The 27009-nt window shown below is 34.3% G+C and overlaps 2 protein-coding genes across 10 annotated transcripts; one reads left to right on the top strand and one right to left on the bottom strand.

Moving 5' to 3' along the window:
- Positions 1–343: 343 nt before the first annotated feature.
- Positions 344–22423, bottom strand: E(bx) (nucleosome-remodeling factor subunit NURF301 E(bx)). 6 transcript variants are annotated; one of them, XM_087411113.1, is made up of 25 exons: positions 22333–22423; positions 20277–22264; positions 19362–19644; positions 18849–19057; positions 18348–18704; positions 17019–18176; positions 16668–16858; positions 15025–16507; positions 14727–14862; positions 13777–14096; positions 13521–13658; positions 13333–13440; positions 12983–13188; positions 12507–12749; positions 11987–12200; positions 11522–11827; positions 10547–10735; positions 10169–10402; positions 9651–9987; positions 6089–6293; positions 5201–5463; positions 4686–4853; positions 3194–3389; positions 2770–2854; positions 344–2598 (listed from the first exon to the last, which is right to left on the bottom strand). In XM_087411113.1, exons 2-25 carry the CDS (start codon positions 21349–21351, stop codon positions 2396–2398), a joined length of 8307 nt encoding a protein of 2768 aa, XP_087267239.1. In that variant the 5' UTR covers positions 21352–22264; positions 22333–22423; the 3' UTR covers positions 344–2395. The 6 variants fall into 6 exon arrangements, with proteins under 6 accessions (XP_087267239.1, XP_087267238.1, XP_087267240.1 ...); XM_087411112.1 differs by having other exon boundaries at positions 20277–22398; XM_087411114.1 differs by having other exon boundaries at positions 12014–12200; positions 20277–22398.
- Positions 22391–26839, top strand: LOC105144283 (aminoacyl tRNA synthase complex-interacting multifunctional protein 2). Of its 4 annotated transcripts, none has more exons than XM_087411160.1 (4): positions 22391–22453; positions 25658–25828; positions 25993–26203; positions 26403–26839. In XM_087411160.1, exons 1-4 carry the CDS (start codon positions 22406–22408, stop codon positions 26753–26755), a joined length of 783 nt encoding a protein of 260 aa, XP_087267286.1. In that variant the 5' UTR covers positions 22391–22405; the 3' UTR covers positions 26756–26839. The 4 variants fall into 4 exon arrangements, with proteins under 4 accessions (XP_087267286.1, XP_011051404.2, XP_011051403.2 ...); XM_011053102.2 differs by lacking the exon at positions 22391–22453 and adding an exon at positions 23752–24098; XM_011053101.2 differs by lacking the exon at positions 22391–22453 and adding an exon at positions 23752–24116.
- The last annotated feature ends 170 nt before the right edge of the window (positions 26840–27009 follow it).

The raw sequence follows: 27009 nt of genomic DNA, 5'->3' as shown, positions 1-27009 counted from the left end.
GTATTATTTAATACGAATAGAATTATTAACTCTTTTTATCGCTTATAAAAGCAAAGAGCAAGGATGACGAATTATATAGTTAGAAATTTTTCTTTAAGTGATTCTATCGGTTGTGGATATATTTTAATAAAAATAGATTTCGAAATATATAATTAAAAGTCGTCACCAGTCAATTTTCACAATAAAGTACGAGACAGAAGCTATAAGTTTAAAAATGTATGTACAGATACTTAAAACTATCTCACACTTTTGTTATAATTATATATCTGTCTCGTACGAAAAATTGGGTATCGCTTTGTTCTATATATATATTCTAACACATAAAGCATAATTAAAACATGCCTTCATCAGCTATAAGTTTTTATTAGTATTACAGCTAAAATATAAACGATAGTCTTTTTTCATTATTGTTTCATTTAAACGAACTCCTCTGTACTTTTCATTGGTTTTTTATTTTCTCCTGGTTTGGAAATCAAAGAATTCTACAATTGCCTTTCTCTTCGAGATAAATTCTGTCCTTTTTTTCACATTTGTGTGTAGTTGTGTGGTGTTGCATATATATATACATAAGCAGACTCCGCTGCCTGTCTCTTATAATCTAAACGCCTAAATGTGAATCGTCGATTATAAACAATTTCATAGAAAATTTATTTATGTGATTAAAACAACGCATAAGTAAATAGAATCGTAATCGCTAGCTTGTGTGTGAGCACGAGACGATAAACGAATTTGTACAATTTATTATGCGTGTAATCCTAAAAAATAGTCTTACGGCTATACGATGACACAACTGCATTCCTTTTTTTCCATTTCTCTTTCTCACATCAAATACATAAAGAAATGTGGAGTAAGTTAAATGTGGAGTAGCATTTTTCGACCATCTCAAATATATTCGTCAGGTAGCCAATCGTTGTTAACCATTTTTTTCCGTACAACTCGGTCTATCGGACGTGAAATCACGGTCGCATATTGTATGTACATACATAAATAATAGCATAACATGATGAATGACACATGAATTCTGACCCACAACTTACAACTACTAAATTCGAAGTGAATGTGACGTTTATGTGTGTATGTGTGTGTGTGTGTGTGTGTGTGTGTGCGTATATGTATATATATATATATATATATACATATCCCGTATATAGCAAAAAGATTCAGTATACAAAAAATAAACTTGCACGTATTTTTGAAATATACATCATAATGTGTGGAGACTAAATTTTCATAGTTCTAAATTTTGCCTGTTTGAACTCATACATTTTGTTTGCTTACGTCAGTGTTAAATAATGTCTCCATATTTTTTCTGAGGTTGTTGCAAGACTTATTCATTGCATAGAAAATGATACTCGCTCCGCAAGAGCTCAACGTTAAAATGGGATAAATAATTAAATAAAGCCAATTAAGTGAACTTACGTATTACATAATTTTACCTCATTTATTGCTCCTAAGCTGAGATAACTTCGTGACTCAAGGAGAGTCGTCATTTACATATAACTTTATGCTCACGGGCATTATATTTTACAAATTTGTTCCACTTATTCCTTTTCAATTAACGATTAAATCTTTCATTTTTTGTATAAAAAAATACAAATATTATAACGCGAGAAAGAAGAAATTCTGTATTTCATACAATTCGAATGCAGCTTCATAATAACGTTCATTGTTCGCGAGACATAAAACTTACGAATTATTATTTTCGTGTACATGCTCATGAAATATTATTTTGAATTTATTTGAGGCAAAGCACTTTCTTAGAAAGTTCTTATATTTGAAGTGTTGCAGGAAGTGTAAAGAGTTTGACGAGTGACTAAGAGTGATCGACATCATAACCGTAAAAGAGATAAATTAGACGGCTACAGTGAGCGTATTAAGAAAAAAAAGCGGCCCTTGTGGTCTGTCTTATTTTTCAACATGTAAAAAAAAAAGAGTAAAAAGAACTTCCGATAATGAACAGAATTATGTTACATAATTATATATTATATTTTAATATGTAATTGTTAAAAAAAATGATCGTGCTATGGCTTACTTTCTCTTTTTTATGCAATAGTAGACGGCAAAACCTACGTATATTCTCGTAAATAAAATCAATTACGAGCGGTAAGTTCTGGTCTAAAATTCACATTTCATACAGCACAGTTGGAACTGAGAACTCGTAAACTGCAGTGAGGAAGTGGGAGGGAAAAGGAAAATGTTCACACAACTATAATAAATAGCGGAGACCGGTGCCTTCTCTACTTTTACATACTTAAGTCTATTCCGAGAGAGAGTTTCAATTTTTCTACGTGTACTGGCACAACTGTTTCCATTCTCTGTATTTTGTAAAACGCACTGCACTATTCACTTAGATTCAGATCGATTCCACAGCGCTCCATCGACCTTTTTGATTGAATTACTTCCCTTCCGAGAATTTCTCCCTCAGACTTTTAATCTTGTGGACGAAATACGTCTCCAGGGATTCGGCGCATTTGAAAAATGGTGATTCCTTCGGGTTATAATATCGACAATTATCGAATATCTTTGTCATGTCACCGATGAACTCGCTGAGTTTCTTGTAAGATCGATCATTTATCCTCAATTCAATAGTTTGCAAGTCTAAAATAAAAATAATTATATTTTATATATATATATATATACTAACTATTATCATTTAAAAGAAAATATATTATGCTTTCGTATCAAGATGATTTAGCTAAGGAAAGGAATAGATTATGAAGTGATATACACACACACAAAACACACACACACACACATAAAATTACTTACCCATTGGTTCTTTTATCACTTTGTAATAATCTGGCGCTTCATTAGGGTCTACTGGTTCCATAAACGGCCATGCACTTTTATGAGCCTAAAACAAATAAATTATACATTCTGAATAATAGATCTGAATGTTAATTTTCTCTTGAATTAAAATTTTTAACCTGATTCACAAAGTGTTTTATTATTTCAATATATCCAACAGAATATTTAATTTTTTCATCTCTTATTTATTTTATTTTAATGAGTAATAAATAAAATAATCATAAATAATAAAGAAATTTATTTTAAATAATAATTTTTAATAACTAACTACATAATTATACTATATTTTAGTATCTTTATTGAAGATATATTTTTCATTAGAATTAAAACAATTTATAGAAATCAAAATCATATCGATACTATTCTAATAAAGATACTACATTACCTGTATTTGTTTAATTAATTTCTTTAACAGATCAAGATCTTTTGCGTTAAGATTCTTCATATTAGCGAAGTTGACCGAAGAATTACGTTGACAATTTGGACAAACGTATTCGTCAATGTTGTCGGCCTCTGATTGAAGAATACCAACACATCGACCGTGGAACCAATCTTGGCATTTGTCACAACATATGTAAAATCTTAAAAAAGGATAGATGCGTTATTTTAAATGTACTAATTATACATGGTGTAACAGCGACCGTATCAGGTTAATTTCTTGAAAAATATATATTTTCTTGAAAAAGATTTTAGACAAAAGTTGTAGGATTCTAAGTAGAATATTTCATGTGAGTATGACTTTGAATAGCATTATCAAGATCACATAAAGATCATTTCGAAATTTTTTAACGGAAATTATCATTTTCTTATTACATGTTCTTGTAGCTGACGTCAAGAGCTTTTTAAAACAAGTTATAGAATTTAATTTTCATTAAGAACTTTTCAAGTTGTAAGACTTGAAAGTTACAGCATCGCCGATATTAGCATTCTCCAAATTGTCAGACTGACAACTAAAACCTTCTGAATATTGTTCACAATCAGATCTTAACAACATATGTCAAGGTCAAGGTCACTGGAAATTGTTTTTCTTATTTTTATTTTTAACGTAAAAATGAATTTTTAGTATAAATATAAGAGGAACAACTTCCAATGTCCTTGACCTCGATGTATATTGTTAACATCCTGACTACGAACAATATTTATAAGATTTTAGCCATCAGTTGGATTCCTTATAGAATGGACTCCTTATAGAATGCTAATGCCGATGGTATTGTAACTTTCAAGTTTTATATCTGGAGAGTTTTTAATACAAAATAACTTTATTATAACATTTTAAAAAGTCTCTTAATGTCAGCTACAAAAATATGTAATATAAAATGGTAGTTCTCCCGTTAAAAAATTCAAGGTAATCTACGTGATCTTGATAACGTTATTCATGATCACAATATTTATACTATCATGAAATGCGCCACTTAGAACCCTACAACTTTTGTTTGACATTTTTTAAGAAAATGCGTACTTTTCAAGAAATTAGCCTGGTATGGTCGCTTTATTACACCTTATATAATAAAAAATAGATAATTAGAAATATAAAATTAAAAATTAATTATATATTAGTTATATAACTTTATATTAGCATTGCATATCAACTACATTAAAAATATTAAAGCATGCATAAATAAATATATGTATGTGTGTATATATATATATATATATATATATAAAATAAATTGCTCTAATTATATAAAATAAAAAGAAACGTTAATTTTTTCTAAGTATATTATTTTAATTATTAAGTAAATTATATTATCATTGTTATCTATTGGGATTACACGTGGTTCCACAAAGGTCGAGTATCATAGTTAATTTTCTCTTTCTTTCTTTTTACTAGATATTTCTATTATTAACATAATTTTTTAATAACGTAATGCACTTACTGAGATTCGTCGTAAGGCTGTTTACACAGGCAATACAATTCTTGTGTATCTCTCGCATGTCTGCATTCTGTACAAACAAATTCTGACAAAGACTTGCTCATCTCTTCCGTTATACCCACGCAGTCACCGTGGAACCAATTATTGCATAAATCACATCCCACGTAAAATCTTTAAAGAAAGAGAAATTATTTGTATAATTTTATATATAATATATAATATATTTTTTATATATAATATATAATATATTTTATATATAATATATTTAATGATCGATATTAAAATTTTAAATCTTTTTTTAAATTTAAATTAACTAAAAAGATATTTTATTGATACTATGATTCTCTACTTCACAAGTGTTGACCATGAGATTCAGATCAGGGATATCGCATAAATGAAATTAAGACCTCGTTATACTTCGTGAGATTAAAATAAAATTATATAATTTTAAAACACAACGAAGAACAAATATACATTGATAAAAATTCAATCAGGCTTATATGAGTTTATGCTCTTACTTGGTCTCATCATAAGGAGTTCTGCATAAACAGTATAGTTTCTCTTTCTTGATGCGAGTCGTGGTTGTCGAACCACCAGGAGGCGTCGTACTATTACCTTGATTCTTATGCTTTTTCGGTCTGCTACTACTACTCCGATTGGACGGGCTAACCTGTTGAGCCACTTGAGCATTTGCTTTTCGCTTCGCACTCCCAACCTTTACTTCATCCTGCTTGTGTCTCTCTGCCTTTGTTCTTGTAGCGAGTTCCGCCGACAAGTCCTTCTGCAAAAATTTTTATTCGCGTTTTATAAAAATTCTGACAACATTCTAATCCTCAAGGATTAATCATGATCTTATCTCCAATTTAAATAAAATTGTGTTTCTGTGTACACATATTTATATATATTGTTATAAAATGTTATTTCTTTTGTATTTTTTTAAATATTTAAGATTGGGCTCTTGATTCAAAATAATTTAGTAATAAAATATCTTTTTTTTATTTTTAATTAAACCATTTAGTGCTCATATTATTAAGCGAATTCATATTGTAAACATTTCGATATCATATTATTCAATTTGTAACATCTCACAAATAATTTCGCTAAAAGATGTTGCAAAATACAAATTATTATAATATAATTAATATAATTAAAATTAATAATTAATTAATGTTACAAATTTTATTGAACAATGCTATAATTCAAATCACAAACTAAATAAATATATGATTTTCAACAAACTGAATAAATATTGCAGCCCATATGAGACAAAATATGATTTGAAGTTTAATTCGATAATGTATGGAATTGCGCGTAAAATAGATCTCATTTAAATTATTACATTACATAAAATTATAACTTAAAATATGATTTATTACTTACTTATTAATAATTGTAATTACCATTACCTGTATATCAATTTGAAGTTCTTTCTCGAGTAACGCTCTCTTTTTAAGAATATCTTTTTTAAGAAGTTCCTTATGCCGGAACAATAAAACCTGCATTCGGGAAAACACTTGCTGTTTTCTTCGCTGCTCTTGACTGTCTTTCAATTTTGCAGATCGATTTTTAGGTGATGACTCGTTATCTAATGCCTCCGATAATTTCGGCATTCTAGAAGTAATTTTAATATTATTTAAAAATAGATGACAGTTTAAGGCTGCTTTCTTTTTAGGATACACAGTCAATGAACATTCTTCATTATTTATTGAATGTGAGAAAAATGGAATGATGTTTGTGTCTCCTGAAAGAAAAGCAGTCAAAGTACCGCATAAAATAAGGTACGAATACCATTGCAATAAAACAAGCCACTTATATAAATATTTATAATTATAATACAAAATAATTTATTATTGTTCTGTTGCATTTATTATAAATGTCTTTTATTTATTTTTTATTACTATATATAAAATACGTTTATTTATTTATACTATATATATAAAATACATAGTTTATTTTAACACTTTTCATTTCAATTAAAAGAGAATACAATTGTGTTCGAAGTTATTTCAATGATAAAAAATTTGAATTATCTATTGTCCCAAACAGTCCATTTACGTATAATTTATTATTCACAAATACAATTTTTTTCAAAAAATGAGATCAGTTTTCTCAAAAAATACGATTCTTTAATATGATTGGTTTATATATTAAGTCAGCTGAAGAAACACAATAGTTAGAAAGTTGTTTTTTCTTTGAACGCAGCCATTATGTCGAAGAAAGCTACGTTGTTGTAACATAACAATATTGAACTACTATCTATATATACTAATATTGAACTATATATATATATATATATATATATATATATATATATATATATATATATTTAAAATCAAAAGCCTAATATTTAAAAGTTTTAAAAATGTATAAACTCTATTTCAGCCAGCACAGGATGTGTAGGTGCAAACTTTTATTTATTTAAAAGATACATCTTTTAAATAAATAGAAGTTTTTTCCATACAGCCTGTGCTGGCTCAAATTGGTCTTATATATTTTTAAAACTTTTAAATATTTACTTTATATATTCTTAGATTTATTCATTGGAGCCTGAATTGAAATATTTTTTAATTTAAAAAAATATTTTAATTAAAAAAAAAACTTTTAGTCATTTTGTCTAATAATGGGATCATGTCCACTAACACTGGTACATTTACTTATATTTGAGAAATAAGATCAGACTGTGTAAATGTATAACATACATAGTGTCCTAATATTTCTCACATCTGAGATAATTAAATTTAATTAAGAATATATATATATTGTATTCATAATCTGACTTTGATCGATCATTGGCGCTCTCTACCGTATGTATGTTATACATTTACACAGTTCGGATCTTATTTCTTAAATACATAATATATAGTTTTTTTTAGGGCACCATCATTCACTTTTCAAGACTGGAGATGATAAATTGATATTTGGTTTATATAATTAAGCTACATGTAACACGATTATATGAACCAAATATCGATTTATCATCTCTAGTCTTGAAAGTGGACGATGTACCGAAAGAAAAGTGGACGTTGTAGTTTACATCCACTTTATAAGAGGGCAGCATTTTGCGGTTACAGGTTTTTGGGCCGTCATATCTTCTTTCAGGTTTCTTTCTAATGGCACTCTCTATTATATGTATTTCTCTTTGTTTGAATGTGTTTTCAAATACAATTTAAATTCGACATATTTTTCACAAACATATGGCATGTTATAATTTGGAAGGCATTTTATATTTAAAGCTCCTGAATAGTCACTTCAGCCATATTGAATCATGACATCATAAGCGAAAAATGACATGTTGATTTTTCTTGCATACCATTTATAAATAAAGAGAATTTAGATGAAACGAAATGATGAGATCGCTTTAAAACATTTGTAAAAATGAACGAAAACTATCCTTATCTCCCTTGAATCAGTAAGTAGTCGTAAAAAGCAAAGTGCGTAAAGTGTAAAGTGCGTTTACTAGTTTTTACTCAATGCGCATGCGTAGCCTATTTTCGTTTCACGAATCTTTTTTTGATTCTTTACTGACTATCAGGGGAGATAAGGAGAGGTTTTCGTCCATTTTTACAAATATTTTAAAGCGATCTCATCATTTCGTTTCATCTAAATTCTTTCTATGTATAAATGGTATGCAAGAAAAATCAATGTGTCAATATGGCTGGAGTGAGTACTTAGGAGCTTTAAGTTTTTACTTGGATTTTTTTTTAATACAATTCCAAAAGGGTAAACTCCCCGATTTTCTTGTCGCTTGATATACTACTGTATTTTGGTGTGATATATTACTGTATTTTCAAGGTCAAATATTTAAAAACCGTTTTTTTTTTTCGAAGTCGTGCGCCCCTAAGCAGGAGGGAGGTGGAAGGAGGTGAGAGTTGCTTCGCGTGTAAATAATAACGCTTAGCCCTTGTGCGGCAAATGACTACGACTTTTTGCGAAATGTGAAAAAAAATCATTTTTTAAATATTTGACTTTGAAAATGACCTTATCGTCAATTTTCATTATCATGTTCGTAATCAGCACACCAAAATACAGTAGTATGTCAAGTGACAAGAAAATCGGAAAGTTCACCTTTTCGCAAATTCCTCTTTTTTGTCTGATTTTTTAAATATAATTTATATACACATTTTAATGATATTTCCTGATTATCTTACATTATATTCCTGATTATTGTACAATTATAAAAATTATAAAAGTAAAAGAATCAGCAGAAATAAATTTATAAATGTTAGCAACTATAATATAAAGTTGTTGCGTTTTAAAAATTAAAACACGAGAGATTAGACACAAAATTTATAGCGAAGCACAATACAGTAACACAACTTTGTTTATTTACGAAATGGAAAGAAGAAAAAGATATAAATGAATGAATAAAACAAAGAATTTATATATTACATTTCTACATGGGACATACAGATACGGTGTTACTTATGTAATAAATAATTTTCAGAAGTGTTTTTTCGTTATGCAATTAAAAACAAGCCTTATCTTCGTTTTTTGACCAACCCTAAAGACGAAGATAGCCTTAGCCATGGTCGCTTCTGGTTGGATAACGAAAATTTCAGGATTGATCAACTTATCTCTCGAATTGAAATTACATCTCATTTTTGCATCTCAAATATTTACAATTTCCAATTGTATCTACAATAACCATTTTAAGAAAAACATCAAAATTAGAAAAAATTGTTGTGCTACCGCATTAATTTAATAGCTATGTTAGTGGCTGTTTGGTCATGCTATACTGAAGCCTCGTAACAGCGCGTGGTTCGCTTTGAATAATAACGTAGTCTTGCATATCACAACCATAAAATTCCTACTGGGCTCTTGGAGAGGCCGCAGTTACCTATTCCTCATTATATTCCTTATTTACTTACTACTGCATTTAACGTCTGGAAGCGATTTTGTGCGCTATTTCGAAGTTCCACTGTATTTGATGTTATGTGATCACCATACTTGATTGTATGTTACGCTTACTTTTGGGCCGTTTCGCGATTTTCTTGCTTTACAGCTGGTCTTTTCCTAGGTGTCTCCACCCAGTCTTTGTCATCTTTGTCTTCAACTCCGCTGGACGATGATTGCGCGTTTGTCGGTGTTGTCGCTGCTGCTGTTGCTGGAATGTTCGACGACGGTGCTGGTCGTTTGCGCGAAGGCGGACGCGGTGTTGTTGCCGCAGGTGAATTATGAGTTTGATTGCTAGTTACTGAATTTTCTATGCCACCCTTCATTTGCTTTTCCTGATAACGTTGTAGTTGTAATAATTTTTCTTCTATCTCTGGATTCAGATTCTCTTGTTTTAAAGCATTTTTAATAGCTAAATCAAAAATAAATAAGAGCATTTAAAGCAAAGATATATATAAGAAATATTTCTCGAAGAAGTTCCAAAAAAATTATTAATATAAAAAAATGCTTTTAGAAAATTTTGTGGTATAAGAAAACATCTTTGAAAAATTTTGTATAAAAACATATTTGTGTTCCATTTTTTGCATACTAACTTTGTTGAATGTAATCTGGAGTTAGTATAAATTTATTCGAAGATGAATCGCTTCCCTCTTTTACGGATTGGGACGATGGTTGTTGTCCATTAGCTATATTTGCCTTTTGCGTGTCGTCTTCTGTCACGTTTGCTACACGTCCTACTTGCTGAACGACTACTTTTGGTTTTTCTGTCGATTTTGGTGTTGTCGCTTGCGAAGTTTCTGGAATGGTTTCAATAGTGTTTTGCGGTTCTAATAAAAGAGATATATATATAATAAATAATGTAAAATATTCGTAATTATTTTGAAATTATATAAGAACATTTACTTTTAAGAATATTTATTATAATTGGATATTTTCTGAATAATAACAAATAATTAAAAGTATATGTATACCATTGGTAGATGATGGGGAAATTGACTGTTGCTGTTTTGGAGTAGCCGATACAGGAGTATTTGTAATTGATGAAATCTGTGTAGTTGGTGATTGCTGTTGCTGATTGTTGTTGGATGATTGGGCTGGTTGAACAGCCAAGTAAATCTTTGTTGGTCCTAAAACGCCTTGCTTGCCAGTCGCTGCATGTGCTGAAATCGATTTAAAGTTTATAATTCGACACAATGTTGACCAGATGTTTTATGCAAAAATGATTGTAGCCATTATTTTATAAACCAATATTTTAAACAAAATTTTATTTATAATGTACACAAGATCAGAAAAAGATGATAAAAAATAATAAATACAATTGAATCCTATCGTGAAAATTTCATCAATTTTAAATTCTAACTTTACACATGATGACTTATAAACTGACTATAAATACAACTAATTCGAGTCAATAACGTTCAGGGAATAAAAAACGAATTGATACGTTTCCAGTCAAAAATGTTGATGCCATGCAGAAACTTATCAATAAATTATATTTTTAACCTTCTAGGGATGACATCTTGTCATAAAAAAAAAATTCACTGCATTTGCTACAAAATGACTTACAAGTAAAGAATTATCGATATTTATGCTATCGATATATATCGATACACACACACACAGAGTGGTATATAGCTTTTCTGGGCTGCGTTCGAAAATATTAGCCGAATGCTTTTGAATATCATTTTATCTTTGTTGTTCATCGAATATTAAACAAGAATAAAATAATACTCGGAGACATTTGGATGTTGTTTTTGAATGCATCTCTAGCATATAGAATCACTTCAGTGTTCAATGCTACATATATTTCTATCTTTAGTTCTTAAATCTACTAATTTGTATAGATTTCAAATTTACCCCAAATTTATCCTGAATTTAATTTTAAAATAAACATTGCAAATTTGCAACATTTGCTCATAAAGATTTAAAGATCCTTAAAAACCAACCTTTCAGAAGTTGCTGTTTAACTTGTTGTTGCACCATATTTAATTGCTGTGGCGTGAAATCCGAGCCTGTTAAACCCTGCAGCACAATTCGTGGACCCTCAGCTGTACTGATAACTTGCGCCGTCACACATTTAATTATTGTACCGGGTGGTTGCCCAACCAGTAAAGAAGCCTCAAGACTCCCTGGAATCGGAGTCGTGGCGGAACTCTGAGTTGTTGCTGATATCGTGGATGTTGCGGTAGTCGTCGTTGGGCTCGTATTTGTGGATGATTGTGCAACTGTCGAAGTTGGCGTGGTTTGCAAAGCTAAAAGCATAAATTTATTCTCAGTATATAAAATTTTTGAGATATATGAAAGAAATCTTGCTAAGCACATTTTCTTGAAATGCAAGTTCTTCGATGAAAATTTTCTTAAGTTAATCTTTTCTTTAAAAAATACAGATGATTAATTAGAATAACACTAACCTTGTTGTTTATTCGTGGTGACAGTACCTTTCACGATAAATCCGCCATTAGGAGAGTTCACATGCACAATCTGATTGGATGCATTACGTATCACAACTTGATTGCCGATCGTAGTCAAGTGAGCCTTGCCTGACGCCAATTGTTGGACCAAATTTGCGTTCGTGGCGACCATTATAGGACTCCCACTTATCACTTGTCCACCAGAAGATATTACCTACAATATTTTTATTTTATATAAATATAAATTTATGTAAGTACAAAAATTATATGTATATATTTTTTTTGTAATTAATTCTAAATTTCTAAAGCTTTGCAATTTTATTTTTTTTTATTTCTCTCAATTAAGCCTTTTTAATGTTTCTTAAGATAATTTTTAAAAATTAAATTTTAAAAATTAAATAAAACTACTAAATTTAGATATATCATATTTAATATTTTGTCAAATTTTCAGTAATTTTTGTTCATATACATTCAAAAATCATTTCATGATTCGATTCAAGTTAATTAAAACAGTAATCACCTGAGCGGTTTGTCCTGTGTTAGTGACTACGATAGCATTCTTCGTTCCTTGAGCTGTTGAGACGGGTGCCAGAGTCATAGTCGCGGATTTTACTCGTTGAACAGTTTGTACACAATAGTTTGGTTGAGGCGTTTGTGCTTGTTGCGGTGAGCTCGCTGTTGTCTTTGCATTCGGACTGGTTTTAATCACAGACGTACTCTCAGTCGCCGCCACTTTAGTACTAACGGCGGTCACAGTCTTCGTCTAAAATATATCAATTATAATAAATAAAAATTGTCGCATAAACATTCACACTTGTAGGCTCGTATTGACCCTAATGTAATTTGTTATAGTGTTCTATAAATAAACTTATTATTTCCTTTATTTTCGAATCCTATATCATATTGATTTCTATTACGTCGATTAATTATACAGCTTCTTTTTATACATCACTCTTCCATGATTGTTTTCAAAAGATGTGTTTTTGAATAAATTACTTGTGAAGTAGTTGTAGATGTTGTCGAATTCGTTTGAGCGCTTTGTGCAATTGTGGTGCCCACAGTTTGGCTTACATTCACCACGTGCAGCTTTCCATCCGGCATTTGAACCAACTGCTGCCCAGGCAATAAGCCACGCACTTGCAACTTCCCGTCTGGTCCTCTGAGAATTTGCACTCTCTGTGGCACAGGTGAGACATTAGTGCCTAAAAAAATACAATTAAGATAATTGAAAAAAAATCTTCCAGAAAGGCAATTTATATTTTGCATTTTAATATTTTGGAAACAAAAAAAAGATTTTCATTGTTATAATTAATATTATTTTAAATTTAAATAACAAATAGACTTACTTGTTGGCGTTATCCTAATCACAGATTGCTGGCTTAGCCCTGGAGTTGGCGGCGTTTTCGGTAAAATACTAGTAGGACCGGATACAACCTTAGTAGTTCCATCAGCAGCTAAAATAAAGCAACAGAATAGTTCATATAAAATCAATCTCAAATATCTCTTTGCTCAAATATAAGAACAAATGGCTTACATTTCGTCATATAAATTCGCCTTGTACCGATGAACGTTTTGTTTTGTGTAGGAGTTGTTAGAAGAGAAGTCAACTGCGACTTGTTGCTGTTCGGATTCGCCGGAATCGGGACTTTTGTAACTAATTTAACGGTACCATCTAAAAGTAATGTAGTCTCTTTTAATATAATTTCAGTTTATCTTAATTTCAACGAACAAGAACAAATATCGTTTTATGTACATTTATCCTTCTTATAAATCACATATAGTCAGCTTACCGGAGGAGGAATTGGTTGTAACTTTAACAATGTGAGAGGTAGCAGGTGACGTCGAGTTTCCGGATTGGTTTTTAACAGTCATCTCATGCAAAGCACGCTTTTGTTGATGAGCCGCCCGTTGCATGCGCAACTGCTGTTCCATCTTTTCTTTAATTTCTTCTGGTGTCGCTTTGCCGCTCACAAGCTGATCGCCAGTTAGACCAGCTGTGCCACTGGTGGTGGTAACAGTAGTAACGGTTTTGTTTCCACTACTGACGATCACCGACTGCGGTGCACCTGAGCGACTCCTAGTAATAATCTGCGCATTAGCCTTCTCTAACCTGGAGACAGGACAGACACACCAAGCAAAGGGTTAGCTCCCAATGGAAGAAAGCAAGCGGTTAAAGATTGAAGGTTCAGCCTTTGGTTGAAGGTTAGATCCATACTAGAATATCATTGGCATGAATTATAAAAGAGTAAACAGCGACATATTTCACATGATATATCGCAATTTGTTTGAAACGAAAGAGATACACATGGAATATGCATTTTAATTTCCCAAGATTTGTGATAATTTTAGAAAAATATTTGTACAAGAAAATTATAAACAGAAAACATAAACAATACATTAAGCATAAAAAACTTGTCACAAATAATAAACTTTTATAATTTCTAAATTTAATACATTTTAATAAACTCTTTTAAGTGTAATGTATAAATTCAGATTATTACACGTCAAAATTATATTCTAATAAAAATATTTTGATTTTTATACTAAGAATAGTATAAAAATCATTAACGTGTAACATTCCTTAGTTAAAACTTGAGTAAGCTCGATGAAAACGATCAGTGGCACAGCAATTGTAAAGATAAAAAGAATAATTCAGAAAGAATTTGACAAACAACATTAGACATACGAAATAACATGCAATATTTCAATAAAAGACACATTAATCATTCTTGATTTTTACCTGTCACCATATTGTTTGATTTCCCATAGTTCTAATTTATCTTCATCGACCCATTCCTCAGTAACTTGTGGTTTGGTGCTTTGTGGAGATTCGGGACGCTTTCTTTTTCTCAGTCCACTCCTTATAGACGTTACCTCTGCAAAAGTATTGTATTATACATAATGTGAATATGACTTTAAAAAAAAGTTATGTTACTACTTTTTCATAACATGTATATTATAATAAACTGTCAATTAAATAATAAGTTTCACATAATTGAAACTTTAATAATACAGTTATCACATAGTTTTATACACACCTCTGACTTGCTTTGGAAGTTCGAGCGGTATGACGACTTTCCTTCGTAGATATTGAGCCCTGTCGAGAAACTGCCCGACATGTCGATGCTTCAATATTTCCAGTGACATGATCTCCGTGTCAGTGGTGATCTGATTCTTACCATCGGTGGACAACGGCTTGGCTGCCATATCATCCCATCTGAGACAAGCCCAGAGTATTCTCAGCTGAATCGCAGCAGCGGCTAATGACTTTAAACCAACCGTTCTGTACAACCAGCAAGTCTTGAATAAGGGTCTGGGACAAGGATATGGCCACACTGACATATTTGCCTTGGCTTGATGATGGAATCCTTGCACGGGTGTTTTACCACCGACGCGGGATAATTTCCTCAATTCGTGCCGAGGAAGTACTAGTATACTGCGTTGTTTGTTTTTCGTGCAGAAAGTCGAGCAGAGTGGATATTTAACTGGTGTGCGTTTTTTCTTACGATCAGCTGTCGTGTTCACCACTTTCTTCAGATATAGCTTACCCTCTGTTGATGTTGCCGTGTATATTCGCTCGGTTCCGTCAGCATGCAGTTCTTTGACAAACGTACTTCGCTGCACTGTCCTTCCTCTACGGTTCACGATTATCACTGTCTTTGCACCACTTTTATTTGTTGTTGTAGTCGTAGTTTCTGACGAGACGGTCGTCAAATTACGATTAACGGCGGAATGCTCTTGTGTTACACCATCCATATTTTTCACAGTTTGCTGAGTTGTCGTAATCGTTGTGGTGGTAGTAACGACGTTACTTGTTGTGATGGTAGTCACGTTAGAATTCTCCATATGCTCATTTTCGAGCTTCATCTTCTTTGGAGAAGAAACGTCATCCTTTGTGTTCATCTTCATTGCTTCGTCGTTGCAGTTAGTTGCCACCGCTGATTCCCGTTTAATCGAGTCTTTTGATTCATCAGGAGGTACTTCTGTTTTCGCGGAAGTCACTGTAGGCGAGATCTGTGGCGAGGATAATGAAGAGGACTGATTGTTGTTTAGAGCATTTGCCTTGCGTAGTAGAACGATCAGATCGCGCTTCAATCGCGCCTTTCGCATGCACAAAGGCGAATAACAGGTGTCGATGATATTTGGAGTGATGGCCTGCGTGGTATTAACTTGCATGGCATTATTTTTGGCATTATTCATGTTACAATAGCGCGAGTAACAGCTACCGTTCTTGCAGAGTTTCAAGGCAGTTGAATATTGCAAGCGCACTTGCTGGATGCGCTTGGTAATCGTCGCCAGCATTTCTTTCGAAGACGGCGAGAGAGTTGTTACTGCCGTTTTATTCATTTGTTGCTGTTGCTTACCGGCAGGCGTCGACAAAAGACCTTGCTGAGGACCGTCTCCGCCAGCACCAACGGTACTATCTGTATCATTTTCTTCGTGATTTTCCGTATCGACCTCTGAGCAATCGCCATCTCCGCCTTTCTGATTTAGTGTCTGACTTACTTCTTTCACCTTTGCCTGCAAAAATATCGAATTTAAGAAAATGATGGAGATATTTTAAAGTAATAATATGGAAAGTATAACATTAATATTTTTTCACGCCATCAGAATGATATAGTTTATCTTCAGATTTGTGAATTATATTATACAATATATATTATTTTATAAAGATACTCACAGATTGCAATAATTTTCTTTCTTCCAAAAACTTCAAATGTGTTCTGCGCGCCAGGAAATCATCAATTTTCGTCTTTTTCGCAACTTTTGGATAATTCAATCTTCCAGAAGTGGTTAGTGCCTTGTTGATGTTGATCTCTTCGAACTCAGTAATCGGAGTAAAAACTTTTTCAATTTTCATGCCAGCTAAAACTAAAAAGAGAGATTTTCTGTTTAGTGTGTTTCTTATCAATAAAATGCAAGTCTATTTTAGAAATAGTCTTTAAATTGTACTAAATTGTATAATATTAATAAAATTGTTGAAAAATATTTTTATTGTATTAAATTCAAATTCATTAAATTTGCTACATACTTGATAAATTCATCTTTGTTTCTTGTTTGATCGGGGATTCCAATTTCACCGGGGAAGAATTAACACCGTTCGTCTTGCTGTCCATTGTAGGTTCCTTTTTTACATTTTCCATATCACATTCCTGTTTTATTGTATCATTTTCTATTTCTTCTTCTTTAATTTCTTGTTTCACAATACCATTCTCTATCTTACTCGGACAATATTCTTTGATGAGGAATTCATAAGTGGGTGGGTCGAGCGGAAGAATTTTCAGGCCACTCTGATCCTTCACCTGTACCATAATTTTTTGTGGACCGGCTCGTAAGCCCGTCTTTGTCATGTCTGAGACTCGGTGACGGCGTCTGGATGACACCCAGAGCCAACCACCCTGGCCGTGCACTCGGTATTCTTCGCCCTTCTGCTTCCATACCTGATGCTTTAAGCCGAGTGTGTACTTGACGAAATTAAAGAGCCGATTTCGCTCCTCCTCGTCCTCTTTCTCTTTCTTTTCCTTTTTATCCTGACGCTTCTTCTCCTCGCGTTCGAGCGCAGTTACCCGTTGTAATTTCACATGACCGAGTTGATCATGCCACACACTCGCAAATACGACGGACTTAATGCATGCTTGCAAGACAATGAGAGTGCGCGCAAAGTCTCGTGGATTCACGCACGATCCCACCGCCGTAGTCCATGGTTTACGTAGTAGTGGCCAATTGATGTGCATAAACGATGCCTGAATATTGCTTTCGAGCTGTAGGATCGTTTGACGTAGAGTACTGACTAATAGAGCACGAGTACCCGTCAAACTACCCACCCACTTGAACTCCGATGCTTGCGTAAGCGAGAACTTGTGCGACAAATGACGTTTCTTATCGCGCTCTTCGTTTCTCTGAGTCTTATTTAGCGCGATAGGATTGGTGCTATACTGATTGACATACGACTTAAAGTTGTTGTCCATGCCTAATTTGAATAAGTGTGTACCAGACGCGATTTGATGTGCCTTTTGACGCGTTACCCTGATGTTTCCGTCACTTTCGGAATCTTTTAGACCCTTGTCTAACTTATCTTGCTCTTCCTTCGACAACGGTGCCATGCTTCGTCTTTTTATGTCATCCATGTTAAAGGTTCGCGGTTGCAACGAACCAGTCTTCGATCTCGTTACGATAGTATGCTTTTTGCCTGAAAGAAAAGATTATTGTAAACATGTACGAATAAAATGAATCAAAGTTCTATAAAAAAGTTTAAATGTTCTACAAAAGCCAAATCTATTCCTCAGACACTTTTCTAATGTGGAGAAACCAATTTATTAACAAAATTCACAATATTACAGAATTGTATTATAAAACTTACCGTCTTTTCCTATTTTTTCTTCTCCTTCTAATGTGTCCTCATCAATGTCTTCAGATGATGACGTAGAGGTGCTAGTTTTCGTAGTTTTGTCCGTATTCGTCATGTTTGATGCCTCAGCGTCGACCTCAACAGTTTCGCCGATCACCTCAGGTACTTGTGTAGTTGGAGTCGACTCATCACTGGAGATTTTTGTTTCACCCTGTTCTGTTATTACAGTAGTACGTTCATCAAGAGCATCTGTACTCTCGTGCATTTTGCGTATCATTTCCTCAGCTTCCTGTCTTTGTTTTTCCTTCCTCTCTTCCTCCTCTTTCTCCTGTTTCTCTTGTCGTTCTTTTTGTATCTTTTGTATAAGATCTAAAGAAAATATTTCAAGAGAGAAAATTATTATTAATATTTAATTATTTTTGGAAATATTGTTCAATACATATAAAATTTGATATTCAATGTTAATTAAAAGAAATTTAAGAAATAATGTTAATTAAGGAAGATTGATCTTACTGTTTTCTATTTCTATATATGATTTCTTATTTCCTTTAAACTGATTAGTAATAGTCTCTGTAAGCTCCATTTGTCGGATTATTTCTTCTTTATAATCTGATAATTCACGATAAAGCGCTACTTCCATTTCATTTTGATCTAACGCAAGCATTAGCTCCTCTAATTGTAAAGATGTACTATAATACCACACTTCACCGTCTTCGCTTTCACTAAAAAAAAAAATTACAATAAAAATTTTAAATTATATGCGTACGCATATAAAAATAGAATCATGTCTTTTGCTTGTCTTCTGTATTCAGATTTATAATTTCTTATTAAAAACATCTCATAAAATTCTATAAATATTTCTTTTGCAAGATAGAGACATAATTTAAAATATTTTAAATATTAGGTGTAGTAAAAATAATGGATTTCTTTTTACTACACCTAATACACCTAATATAAATACAAAAAATTAATTAAAATTTTTCAAAATCTTAATTAAACATGCAGATACATTAAAATGTGTCTTACACAAAAACTCTTCTTGTAAGAAACCAATATTTTCTGCCATGTCTGTCAAATCCTAAATGTTCTTGTCTACATAATGATCCGTTCTTTTCAACGTCAGGAATACAATCCGCGACACCGATCACTTTATGAGCTTTACATGTACTACATTGCCAATCCTCAGTAGGAACATCAACCAGAGGTGGTTCTACACATTCTAAATGAAATACAGCTGGACAAGTCTCACAACACAACAGATCTCCTAGTCGATGACATACTCTGCAGTGATCATCATAATGCATAGTTCCTGGAAAATATATAAATCTTGTCCATTCCATTCCATTCCATTCCATTCCATTCTCTCTCTCTCTCTCTCTCTCTCTCTCTCTCTCTCTCTCTCTCTCTCTCTCTCTCTTAATAAATCTTAAATATTTTGTCATTACATTTTACAAAAATAGAAAGAATTAACTTAAACAATCAATTAACTTCAAAATATCAATAATTTTGCAAACAAAAAACATTTTAAATCATAAAATTTTAGATGAAAAAATTATGTTATAAAGTGTAAAACCACACAAAAATAGTATTTGTGTAACAAATACATTCTTAAAAAATGTAATTCTAAATAATTTTTATAAAATAGAGAAATTCGATTGCAAATAACAATTTATCAATTGTAAAAATATTCAAATAATGTCAAGCTTAATAAATTTTATCTTAATAGACGTATATTTTAAATATAAAGCATCAACTTTTAGTTTCGCATCTTTTTTTGATTAAAAATATCTGTTATTGTACAAATAACTGATACATCAGCAGGGACACAGTAAATTTTTTCCTTGCCGACTTTGGATATAATCATGCTGTTTTAAATATATATATATATAAAAAGCTATGGAATATAAATGTTATGCATATGTAAAATGTATTTTATTATACCTTCATGCAATAAATCCTCTCTCACGGGATTTGTTATTAAGAATTGATCTGTTAAAAATTGTAGGACCTTGATTCTATCCTCGATGGCAGTAAAAGGATATTCAGTAGTGGTTAATGTCTGTAAAATGTTCTGATCAAAACCCTTATCGCTCTCCACATATGAACGTAGCACCTCTGGCCATGTCATGGAGTCCACAAAATACAAGCTAACGTTCACCGAATCCTTTTGATCCAGTGGACCAAAATGCGTCTGCTGTGAGTCTTCCTCTCGCAACAGTGCCTTGATCAGCATAATATGAATCTCCGCCAGCAAGTTAGTTTGATCTTCGCACATAAGAGCGGCGCAAAAGTCCTCGAATCTAAAGGAGGAGAGACGTACCAGGGTGCGAAAGTGCCTGAGTACTTCGTAGATGGAGAGCGATGGCATGACCAGTTCTTTAGGGACCAACAGATCATCCGAGGACTTGGGTAACACTAACGGTGGCAGTTCTCTATTCTGCAACCACAACGGCTCTGGACTAGGCGGCCGCTGTTGAGCGAGCAAAGTTTTTCTGGGTGTGCCACTAGTGGTACTGTAACTGGACAGTGAAAAATCGCTATCACTTGAAGGATCGGGTTCATCTATGCTCTCGGAAGATTCCATATCGGTCGGCAACGGATCTTCCTCCGGTTCGCTCTTCTCGCTGGACTCATCGCCGAAGTCAGAGCCATAGTGGTATTCAGAATCATGATAATCCACATTGGGGTTGTAACCACGACGCTGATAGGCACCACCTGTGGATCCGGCATGGCCACCCTTGCGGGAGTGTCGGTCGCGACCACTACGTGACTTACGCTGATTCCTCGTGCTGCGCTTGCTGCTCTCCTCGCTCTCGATCGACGGCGATGTCGGACGCGATGCCGTCGGCGTGCTCGGCTGTGAACCCGGCGTCTCGGCGCCACCACCGAGCGCGCCGGCTGTCTTGTTCTGTAGATACTTGGGCTTCTTCATCAAATGATACTGAAACTTCTTCGGACGTTCCATCACCACGGACTTGGGCGGGCGCCCCCGCCTCTTCGAGCCCCTGCCCGTCATTATTGTCGTACGTCGCCGTGGTACCTTCAATGATCGTCGTCCTCTTCACGCCGGCACCGATACCGTCAACCTCGCTTTTTCGGAATACGATTTTCTATGCAGGGGAGGGGGGGGACTGTCGATGAGGGCCTACCTGTCCCGTTCAGCCGTTCCCTCTTACCGCACACCTCCTCGCTCACCACCTCTCTTCGTCTCTCTCACCTCTCTTCTTCTCTCCTCTCCTGATCTTGCCTCCTCACTCAGCACGTGGCGCGCGTGCTCGCACGCTTGTAAACAAACACAAGTGACATCGCCGCGGAAAGGAGCTGGTTCCATCCATGATGTCCGATGCACTCTGATCTTTGCGCCATTTCCCACGGCCGACGGTCGGTTCGGCGCGGTCACGTGACCAAACACAATCGGCACGACGCGATGCGCCCGCGGAGTGCACGTCACCGCACGTCGCACTCCCGTTCGCGGTGCCGTTCCTCGTTCGGCGCCGCCGTACGTAACGTTGAAAAAAAGCACTCGCCAAATTCGAGATAGCGAGATCGGCGACGCGAATTACGCCAGAAGGGGGTCTCTAGCTGCGCCGGTGGTGGTGGTAATGTCGGTGGCGGCAGCGGGCGAATGGAGTCGTCGTCGTCGTTGTTGAATGGCGAAGCGGCACGAGAGAGCGGCGCTGCGATTGGCTCATCGCTCTGCCGCCATGTCGGCCGTTTGGCGACCAGCTACGATGAAAAAGACAACCGGACGACCGTTGTTCTACGTACTGCTTGATCACGATACCTCTAGGAATCCTTGGGCCGTCCTCAATTATCCGAATGACGAATGTCGTGGGTCGCGCCACGTCGGATCATGCAAATTTCTTCGATTCAGCCGAGACGCCCGCGAGCTCCAATCGCTTCCACCGTATCTTCCTGTCCGCTGGCCCCTGTCAGATCGACGTACAAGATAGGTGGCGGCACAAGCGTGTTCGAAAGAAAAAAACGTAATTCTAACCGCAATCTCGCGAACACGGAGCAACGCGGACTCGCGTAGGACACGTGTACGATGAGAGAATTGTCGATGATGGATGAACGACGCTGATTACAATGAAACAGGCGACACAATCCGTTTCTTCGTACGTTTTAATCGTGATATTTCTTGGAGTACACGAGTCCAGGATGGCCACAGATACACGATCGTGCGAAAATTCATTGATAGAGGACACTACCGATGACGCGACGCCGCCATTTTGTATACGTTTCTCGATCGATAACCTCTCGCGGTCTCGCGATTGCGTTTCAGCAAAATTTATGTTCTCGTGGATCGCGCGATGTCCATCTCAACGACACGAAATCGCGAGGTTTTTTATTTCTTTCCTTTTATTTTGCTCGCGAAGCCGTTCGCGCGAATGCAAACTTTCTGATTACTCTTATCGCGCCATCTATAGAGATTCGAGTCTTCTCGAGAATTCAATCTTCTCGCGCGAGTCTCGATTCGATGGATAAGAAAATTTCGAAGAAAAGAATATAAGCGAGAAAAATGAAAATTCTCGCCAGAAAATTTGATTAGAGACAATAAGGAAACTGAAGGTTTGCTCTTTTTAACTAAACTTTGCACGATATTAATTTTTCCTCTTTTTCTCTTCACGTTGGAAAGAAAGAGAGAAAAGATGAATTATGCAAAAAGTTTAACTCGAAAGAATTTGTCGGTTAAATCTAAAGGCTAAATGTAATCTTTGCTTTTATTTCGTGCTTATTTCTCCTCTTTGTGACAATTTTATCGACAATTGTGTTCCTCTTCATTTATTTTTGTCTGGTCCTCTGAAGTTCGTCCACATTTTATTTCTAATTGTTTCATTCAGAAATAAAATGAAGGAATGGATAATGCCCATTTCTACCAATAGTTTAATCTCGATTCAACTAAATTTTCACCTTTTCCTAGTTCTAAAAATTAGAAAAAGATAAGTAAATTAAATATTGATAGAAGTATAAAAGGCAAAAAACAAGAGATAAAAAGTAATATAGCGAGAAACAGAAAGCAAAGGCACATGATTAGCCTCTTTTGGATATTTTCCTTTTCATAAATATATAATACTCTTTCTTGGCATTCCATGAATAAAAAGGAGATACTTGTTGTCTTATCCCGACTTATGTGATCGCATCATCCACTAATTGAAAGATTCATAAACGTGAGATGGTATGCGTTCTTTCATCTTTCTTTATATCTGATTAAATTGATTCTGATGACAGAAACGAGACCAGTTAACAACTTTTAAGAAGAAAAGGAAGAAAAGGAAGAAGAAACAGACTTGAGTCACCAAATGGACAGCATCTTAGTATCCAGAGATCGAAAAAAGGATCATCCGGACAATGAGATTGAGGTTACCGACGGAGAATCGCTGCTCGCGCGCCATCTCTCGGTGCGCAGCGCAACCACGACGCCATGAAGGAAACGTGGCGTGCGTGGCGCGAGAGTGCGCGAGTATGAGCGAACGAGAGCACCCGAGAACGAGCATGGAACGATAGATTTTTCGACTTGACGTGCGTGAGTCTTTCTCGGTTGCTAAAATGAGCAGCCACGCGACGATGGCGACGATGTCGACGAGGATGTACCCGGTGCAACCTACGGTCGTCCTACCCGCGAAGTTTCCGCACTCGAGTTCCATGTATAAAATGCGAAATATTCACGAAGATACGATCGACACCCGACCCTGTCGCCACGATACCGCCAACACCACCGCCACCGAAGCCAAGATGCCCGACGACGCCGTTGTCTCGCAGGTTATCCGCCTTCTGCAGGTTGCCGTTTCGTTTTCGTTTGATCGGAACCTGCGGTTGATACATCGCCCGTGGCCGCGCGTGTGTCTGCGACGGCTCGCGAACGCGCGAGCTGTCGATCGCGGCCGCGGCCGCGATCGTAATCGTTCGAACAAGCGAGACATGATGACTTCCCGAAAATTTCCGCGGGCACACTGATCCGTAATCGACCAGGAGAGCGGAGCAGCGACGTGCTGCGGTTCTCTTTCTCTTTCTCTCTCGCCGCCTCGAGAGGCTTGATCGATGTGTCCCTCCCCCCCTGGGATCCTTTTTTTTTCGAGTGATTCTCGGGGGGAAATGTCGACGGTCTCTCGCGGAAGTTGCTTCGTGAAACAGAAAAGGCATGCCGATTGAAATCATTGAAATATGGTATGAATGCGCGAAAGAAACGCGAGTTGTATTCCGTGGCGGTGTGAACTATTTAACTTCCACGCGCAGAAGAGGAAGACGCGCGATTCCGATTGTTGTTAACTGTAGAAAAAGTGCGAAGATCGGATAAAAGCAAACAAAAGTTTCGTTGCGCCATTACGAACAAGAGTTAATTCATTGTTGTCATTAACGATATAAATATCAATTGACATTTATGTCGAGCTTTGACTGGACGACCCTCATGAATCGATTGGTGTTGGAATTTATTGTCTTTAAAGTATTTCACACGTAATATATTTGTTTGCTGGGTTTTATGTTGGCTATGTGTTTATCTGTCAAAAATTTCAGTAAATTGAATATAAGATAACTTTGACATGTGTAGCTATTATATTTGTAATTATATACACCTGTTCTTTTTAATTGATCTGGATTTATCTTTCTTTTTTCTGTTCCTGTTGAGAAGAAAAGAGGAAAAATAAACTGTGTAAAAAGTTCAGCTAAAAAATACTATGTTCAATGAGATCATTGAAAGTTTTGATCTCTTCGTTTATGTATCTAGATTTAGTAGTTAGGAAGGATATTTATATTGTGTTATGTCTGCGTTGGCAATAGGATAATTATCAATTTTATATAAAACTATATTCATTTCTTTCATTTTTTAATATCTACTTATTATATTGACATTTTGATCATAACATGCCTATGTGAATAAAAAAAAAACAATCTTGCTTGGAATTTACAAAGTCGAACATTGATATATGTATAAATTTAGAACAATATGTATATTTTATTTATACAGCAGAGTACATTCGACTTTTTTTATTAATATTGTTTTGTAACATCCTAAAATCTACAGTAGATTTTGTATTCGTATTTATATTCGTATATTGTTAGGTGCAAGTATCAGACATGTATTCATGCCTGTTATTTTGCTTTTTCTACCTTCATTTTAAAAAAGACAACAGACATGAACATCAATACACTCCCTTAATTAAAAATCTTGAACATTGTTATGATACATTTTTTAAGTTCAGTGATGTAGTTTTTTTTTAACATTTATGCATATGGCAAATGTTTGATTTAAATATGTTGAATAAATGTCTTTATACAGAATATGAAATAATGTATAGAGTAACAATTATTTTTATTTTTAGGCACCTTTACCAGAATATGGATTATTAGAAGCTAGACAAGAGAAAATTCTTAACCAATTGGCGGAACTTAAAAAGCAAGTCTCTACATTATGCCATTTCTTGAAACAGTCTAATCAAATGGAAGTGAAACAATCTAATCAAACGGAAGTGAAAAATTCTGTAGAAGTCCAGGTTAACAATTAATGCATTAACTATAATTGCTCGCTAAATATTATCATATTTAATTAGTAATTATGATTAATGCATCAATCACTATCATTTATAATAAAATTGTAGTTTTATTTAATTGTTGCACAATAAGAAGGCTCGAATTAGGGACAGTTGTACATTTACAGAAACCAGTCATCAGCCACATAGTACTGAATGTCAACCCAAGAAAACCACCATATTCAATACTGGCTCTGCAGAAACTTTGGAAAGACATCCAGTTTAATGTGACATCACATACTCATTCTACTATGAAAGATGAAATACCTATTATTTTTCCTAAGCGGATTCTTCCTTTTACAAAAGCCACACAATTTATAACATTAATATGGAAAGATGGTAAGATCTTTGTCTTTAAAAAAGGCATCTTTTCTTATAATTATTTATTCCATTAATTGAGAATGCAATGAAATTTTGGAAAAAATCAGACTTTTTTACAATCAAACTTTTTATTACTTTTTCATCGTTCACTTATATTAAAATACTTTTCTTTAACAATTTATTTAAATATCTTACATTTGATTGCATTCCTTTTTAGTTCTGGACATGGAGACAGTTGTAAATACGTATTCCTGTCCTATAAGAGGTGAAGTTAATTTTCTCAGATTAATGAGCAGATTGATAGAATCGCACAATTACGAGAGCACGTGCTCACAACCACAAACATTGGATTTTGCACTTGACTTCACCAATTTCTTACACAATCAGAAATGTATAAAAGACGGATTGATTACATTAGCCAATGAATTTGAGAAATGGTCTTGCAAGGGTGGATTTAATATTGTAGACATTGCAGTGTGGTCTCTAATTAAACAATTTCACGAAACCGATTTACCGTCAGTTCTTCACGAGTGGTACATACGGTGCGAAAGTTTTTTTACTGATGATTAATAATTACGATAAATAATTTCCTTTTTATAAAAACTTTGATATGTTAATAAATGGATATGAATATATTGTTTTTCATTCATAAAATCGTGCGTTATTAATTTTTATACTTTATATGTCCATGATACAAGAACTCCGTCGGAAATATATAATTTATAAAAAATTTAATTAATGAACTAGTATAATATAGAAATATGTATAAAAATTAGTTATACAAATATTGACTTTACAAATATGTAGTAATTCCAAATTGGTAA

This window comes from Acromyrmex echinatior, chromosome 11, assembly GCF_024713525.1.
Source record: "Acromyrmex echinatior isolate Ae372 chromosome 11, ASM2471352v2, whole genome shotgun sequence".
NCBI classification, from domain to species: domain Eukaryota; kingdom Metazoa; phylum Arthropoda; class Insecta; order Hymenoptera; family Formicidae; genus Acromyrmex; species Acromyrmex echinatior.
The sequence above is the reverse complement of the archived record's forward strand: the minus strand, read 5'-3'. Positions and strand labels throughout refer to the sequence as shown.